Below are 7077 nucleotides of genomic sequence, written 5' to 3' on the forward strand. Positions count from 1 at the left end.
TTTTTAACTTATGTTCAGTTTTTCCTTTAAGAACTTCACTCTGTAAGTAAAAACGCATTAAAGATAGACGTATTTTAGTGATTCAGTAGTTTCAGTGTACTGAGTGGTAACAAGATATAAAATTAGGTATAGATATCTGTAACAGCTCATGAGATAATGGGTTAACTGCTTTAAAAATGTCATTTTCAGGAAATCAAGTTCAATGCTTTGGTATCACTCTCATATGGAAGCACTGTCATGAGCTGTAAAAACGGTCACGGGAGCATGTTTACAACACCTGCCACATAGAAGATATGATACACTCGTCTTCTGATGGACGACAATGAATACTGGCTGAACTAAGGGTGGCCATGGCCGTTAGGGAAAAAAAACTGTGTTAAGGATAAGAAAACTAGTGACAAAACCTTATGGTCGACATCACCAATAATTTGAATTCATTAAACTTCTTAATGCAAAGGAAAAATCATTTGGTAACAGATATGGCAGAGAAGGCTGATGTTATCAAATAAAAATAACCCATGGAAAAATCAGCTACTAGTTCTTGAGATGTAACATTTCCTGGAGCTCAAGGGAGTCATTTTGGGGCCAGACATGACTGACTATGTTTCAATAATTGTAACATTTCATTGTGCGTTCTCAAAGCGACTCCAAGACTTTGTTCACTGAAGACTGATTTCGATTTATTTATCAGCTCAATCTAGCTTTTGGCTGCTCATGTACACCCTTACTACCTCCAACTTAAGCTGACACATGTAAAGTCCATGCAGAATAAGATGGCTGATATGTAGTGACCAGTTTTCTTCAAAAGCGCTGGGCAAGTTCATTCATTTGTTCGGAAGTGGAGGCTGACAGTGTCTGCCACCTTTCAGCCTGTGGGCGAGAACAGAATCTAGTCGCATGCCCTGCAATCTCTCTCAAACCATCTTACAGAAACCATTCAATAAAAAAAATTGTTTTTGGATTACTTGTAGCTTTATACGTCAGGTTCGTGATGATGTGCCCATCACTTCGTTAATGGTCGTAGTTGTTGTGATATTCACTTGGAAGTATGACACTGCGCGGAATTCGAAAAGTTTTTCAATGGGAAATAGGGGTCGCTATGATTTTGCGTTTGGTGCATATTACATAACATCTTGCTGCATACAAAAATTAGATAATATATTGAACTTTGTCCTATAATTGGGTGGAGGTCTCTATCTGTTACCAATCTAGCGAAAATTGATCTGATATAGCACACTCATTTGCAATCGCACCAGGCCAGCGATTAAACCAGAGGAAATATCTGCAACATTCCTCATATTTCATAAACGGTTTAAGATACCGAAATGATATTTTGGAAAATGATAGCACATAAAGGGGAGAGTATTTTGCCATATCATTATTATGCAAAACTTTATTATCTACAGCGTTATTCCACTAACTACAGACTTTTTCGATGAAAGAATGTAATTTTTAAGGGCCATCGACAGTTGGTGAAGCGAGAAATATTATAGGTGGTCAAAATATCCACGGGTGTGCTGCCGGTCTATAGTGTCCAACGGGCACAATATTTCGGCGATCATACATGTCGCCATCATCAGGTGATCTGACGGACTGAGCTCCTGTGAACGTGCCGGCACGGAGATCCGTACGCTATGGCTGCTCAGAGGGAACTGGGTTCGGTCGCGGCGGCGGCCGATTTAAATACCCTCCGCCCGCGGCGCGCTCCCTCCGCCGTCCGCGCCCCGCGCCACGGTCGCGCGGTGGAACAGATTGCGACGGCGTCTGAGACGACGTCGGAGTGATGGCTCTGTCCGCCGTGGTCGTCACAACTATACGTTTGCTCGATTTACTCTTGATTAACCCGATCGCTGGTTCCCAAGCCTTGCTAAGATTATAGCCACAGTCACGGTTTATGAGGTCGTCATTGGTGCGAATTTCGATGGCCTCTCTAACAACGCTGTCCCAGTATCTCGACGTCTGTACCAGAATCCTCGTGCGGTCATATTCCATGGCGTGATTTTCCGACAAACAATGTTCAGCGACCGCCGACTTGCTCGGATACATCAGGCGAGTGTGCCTCTGGTGTTCACGGCATCGATCCTCGACGGTACGCATCGTCTGACCAATATACGACTTGCCACATTGACACGGAATCTGGTACACGCCGGCCTTCCTCAAACCGAGGTCATCTTTGGCGCTCCCCACCAGTGCACGAGTTTTATTTGGAGGACAAAACACAGTTCCGACCCGGTGTTTCTTCAGAATGCGAGCGATTTTCCCCGTGAGTGCGCCTGTGTATGGAATAAATGCAGTGCCTACCTCCTCCCTCGTGACTTCATCCATCTCAAGAAATTGTGCTGCAGTGGTTGGGCGGAGAGCACGTTGAATCTGCCACTCTGAGTACCCATTTTTTCGAAATACAGTTCTCAGATGTTCCAATTCCTGGGGTAGACTCTCTGCGTCAGAGATAGTGCGCGCCCTATGTACTAGAGTTTTAAGTACCCCATTCCTCTGTGAAGGGTGGTGGCAGCTGTCTGCGTGCAAATACAGATCAGTGTGCGCACACTGATCTGTATTTGCACGCAGACAGCTGCCACCACCCTTCACAGAGGAATGGGGTACTTAAAACTCTAGTACATAGGGCGCGCACTATCTCTGACGCAGAGAGTCTACCCCAGGAATTGGAACATCTGAGAACTGTATTTCGAAAAAATGGGTACTCAGAGTGGCAGATTCAACGTGCTCTCCGCCCAACCACTGCAGCACAACCTCTTGAGATGGATGAAGTCACGAGGGAGGAGGTAGGCACTGCATTTATTCCATACACAGGCGCACTCTCGGGGAAAATCGCTCGCATTCTGAAGAAACACCGGGTCGGAACTGTGTTTTGTCCTCCAAATAAAACTCGTGCACTGGTGGGGAGCGCCAAAGACGACCTCGGTTTGAGGAAGGCCGGCGTGTACCAGATTCCGTGTCAATGTGGCAAGTCGTATATTGGTCAGACGATGCGTACCGTCGAGGATCGATGCCGTGAACACCAGAGGCACACTCGCCTGATGTATCCGAGCAAGTCGGCGGTCGCTGAACATTGTTTGTCGGAAAATCACGCCATGGAATATGACCGCACGAGGATTCTGGTACAGACGTCGAGATACTGGGACAGCGTTGTTAGAGAGGCCATCGAAATTCGCACCAATGACGACCTCATAAACCGTGACTGTGGCTATAATCTTAGCAAGGCTTGGGAACCAGCGATCGGGTTAATCAAGAGTAAATCGAGCAAACGTATAGTTGTGACGACCACGGCGGACAGAGCCATCACTCCGACGTCGTCTCAGACGCCGTCGCAATCTGTTCCACCGCGCGACCGTGGCGCGGGGCGCGGACGGCGGAGGGAGCGCGCCGCGGGCGGAGGGTATTTAAATCGGCCGCCGCCGCGACCGAACCCAGTTCCCTCTGAGCAGCCATAGCGTACGGATCTCCGTGCCGGCACGTTCACAGGAGCTCAGTCCGTCAGTTCACCTGATGATGGCGACATGTATGATCGCCGAAATATTGTGCCCGTTGGACACTATAGACCGGCAGCACACCCGTGGATATTTTGACTATCAAATACGCCGGGAGAAACTCAAGAATCACAATATTATAGGTTTTCGAACAATTTAAGTGAATACACTACACGTTTATTTTGTACCGAGGATGTGCTTTTTCATAAGACACTGATCTTACTTTTCTTCAGTTTCTGACGTAAAGAACTTAATAAACCGCTGTTTCAGAATTCTCTCGCAATTGCGTCTACACAACATGTTAGTGAGGTGGGGCTGTGTGAACCCCGCTGTGTTTTGGCAAAAGAAATTTTAACATAGCAACAAGTGAAACGTGCAAGTTTTACTAGAAATTCGCCACTCACTACGCTTCTCTGAAAGTTAAAAATGTTTAACAAGTCACACGAAAATAAATCGCTGCTTTTTTGGCAGAAATCCTTTTATGTGCTAACCAAAGCAATGGTGACCGATCATTTTGAATGGTCACCATGCAAGTGAGGGCTTGGAGGGGTCCCATTTAATATTTACGAAAAATGTGAATGTAGGTTTTAGTTTAGAACGACACTTCCTCTCCAGCGTTCAGCATTTCCCCTACAGCGCCTTTCTGCAACCCCCACCACTACCACCATCCCCACACATGCACTTCCATCTGTGCATCTACTGGCCATGATTTTCTGTGTGGTCTCTGCAGTTTAGCACCTAACTCAATGACCTGCTTGTCCTATCCAGGAGTTTACAATACTCTTATAAAATGTTACCTTCCTGTTTCAGTATCACTGTCACTTATCGTTATCATTGAACTTCTCATCTCCGTTGTCCACACAGTCGACCGTGTACGACACCGCACATTCCACTGACTCATCTTGCAGAAACGCCAATATTTCATCTGCCATTTCTTTCTCACTCTACGTAATTCCTTGGGTTCCTTTCTGACGAAATGTCAACTTCGGCTACAGTTGTTGCAGACATAATGCTATGTTTGCTTTGTTTGTCGTTGCCAATGCTATGTTTTGTATCAACACCACTAGCACTGTCCGCCCCTGTTAGCTGAGTCGTCAGCGCGGCGGCGGAATGCCACGCCAAGGGGCCCGGGTACGACTCCCGGCTGGGGCAGGAGATTTTCTCCGCTCAGGGACTGAGTATTGTGTTGTCCTCATCATCATTTCATCCCCATCTCCGACGTGCAAGTCACCCAATGTGGCGTCGAATGCAATAAGTACTTGCCCTCGGCGGCCGAACTTCGCCGAATGGGGGACTGCCGGCCCACAATGCCGTACGCTCATTCCATTCCACCACTAGCACTGCAGCACTGTTGCTAGTTACTCGCCGACTAAGCGGTTCACCTACACTTCGTAGCTTCATGCTAAGCTCACCTTTGGATACTCCAGTCCCGCCCCCTGCTGCCATTAGCAACCAATATTGTGATTTGATGGTAGGCAATACGCGGGGTGTCGAATGCCGTAAACATCATTGGCCTTCGGAAACTCACTCCTTGTTTCCTCCTTCGACCGATATGCGCATACATATTGTTCGTTAGTCTGAGACTCTTATCAGATGAGGTTGATAGAGGAGAGCGAATGTGTTACGGAGATGTTCATTCAGCACAGTGACAGACGCTACGAAAGAGATGTGGTGCATCACGCAGTGGTTTTCTGCTACAATTTCTAGTTCGATTAATATATTGCTACCTCTTCCGTATATCTCGCGGAAAGGCCGTGAACAGAAAATAAGAGTGATTCGAGCTCACACATAGAATTACCAACAATTGTTCCTCCCGCACACTTTTCACAAATGGAACAGGAAAGGAAGGTACACAAACTAATCTCCACAGCACATCATAAGACAGAACGCGGAGTATACAGGGTGTTACAAAAAGGTACGGCCAAACTTTCAGGAAACATTCCTCACACACAAAGAAAGAAAATATGTTATGTGGACATGTGTCCGGAAACGCTTACTTTCCATGTTAGAGCTCATTTTATTACTTCTCTTCAAATCACTTTAATCATGGAATGGAAACACACAGCAACAGAACGTACCAGCGTGACTTCAAACACTTTGTTACAGGAAATGTTCAAAGTGTCCTCCGTTAGCGAGGATACATGCATCCACCCTCCGTCGCATGAAATCCCTGATGCGCTGATGCAGCCCTGGAGAATGGCGTATTGTATCACAGCTGTCCACAATACGAGCATTTGGTAACGTGGTTGCGTAGACAAGAGCTTCAAAATGCCCCCATAAATGAACGTCAAGAGGGTTGAGGTCAGGAGAGCGTGGAGGCCATGGAATTGGTCCGCCTCTACCAATCCATCGGTCACCGAATCTGTTGTTCAGAAGCGTACGAACACTTCGATTGAAATGTGCAGGAGCTCCATCGTGCATGAACCGCATGTTGTGTCGTACTTGTAAAGGCACATGTTCTAGCAGCACAGGTAGAGTATCCCGTATGAAACCATGATAACGTGCTCCATTGAGCGTAGGTGGAAGAACGAAACTAAATTGAGCTCTAACATGGAAATTAAGCGTTTCCGGACACATGTCCACATAACATATTTTCTTTATTTTGTGTGTGAGGAATGTTTCCTGAAAGTTTGGCCATACCTTTTTGTAACACCCTGTAGATGCAGGCGTAGACATAGTCGCTAAAAACGAATGTCGGAGTGGATCCTTTCTACAGACCTCGACCAATTCCCTTCCCCTGCCTTGTTCGTTTCAAGTTCGTCGCCAGTGTCGAATGACCTCTTTATTTATGCGGCGTTGAAAGCGAATCTTCCTTCCAACTACGTTACTGTGCGGACGAATAACAAGTGACGGGTGCGGCACCTTACAAAGTTTTGAAATGTAGGTTTCTCTATTATTTGCTAATCATATATACGTGCAAGAGCCGATGTGAAATTTGTTTTTTACTCACTGGTTGGGATCAACAACGCCACCGAGATGAGAAAGAATGAGACCGGTGTCCTAGACATACCGACAGCCAAGTTGATTATCGCTTTCAATGTGGTCTGATTACTGAATGGTGCTGCCTGTCCGAGAGCGAGAGTTAGCGACTATCTCTATTGCAGATAAGATACGTATAGACGCCAAATGACAAGTATGTACACATGTCAGTGTACTGCACAGCACTTGCGGCGACAGGGGAGAGGGGGAGGGGGGGGGGGGTGGTAGGGGGCGGAGGGACTCTATTCGCTGTTGGACTGAGGCGAGGCCGTTTGCGATAACGTCCAAAAGTCATTTATTGAATCCAAGATTATGCGATGGGTGCTCGAACGCACTCGTGTATTAATTCACGCAACACATGCTATTTTTATTAAGTCTGATATCGTCACGAGGAAAGTACATCAATTTAATTACGTTTCCATGCATGCGGAAAAATTGCAAGAATTAAAAGAGATTAGATAGCAGAAAGTTCTAAAGAGTTAAAAATTGCAGTATATTTAACTAGCTTAGCGCCCATTGTTCCGCTCACGTAGACTGTATGGTCTCCAAAGATTTATTTATTTATTTATTTTCATATTTAATTACATCTATAATTATATTTTTTATGTTG

The 7077-nt window shown here is 46.0% G+C and overlaps 1 protein-coding gene across 1 annotated transcript in view; it reads right to left on the reverse strand.

Annotated features, from left to right (window-relative positions):
* LOC124606014 (chymotrypsin-1-like) overlaps positions 1-6518 on the reverse strand; it is a 149179-nt gene extending 142661 nt beyond the window's left edge. Inside the window, exon 1 of the mRNA XM_047137977.1 lies at positions 6439-6518. Within this exon, the coding sequence (XP_046993933.1) occupies positions 6439-6496 (58 nt within the window). The 5' untranslated portion in view covers positions 6497-6518. The remainder of the gene's footprint in view (positions 1-6438) is intronic.
* Between the last annotated feature and the right edge of the window lie 559 nt (positions 6519-7077).

Source organism: Schistocerca americana, chromosome 3 (assembly GCF_021461395.2).
Source record: "Schistocerca americana isolate TAMUIC-IGC-003095 chromosome 3, iqSchAmer2.1, whole genome shotgun sequence".
NCBI classification, from domain to species: domain Eukaryota; kingdom Metazoa; phylum Arthropoda; class Insecta; order Orthoptera; family Acrididae; genus Schistocerca; species Schistocerca americana.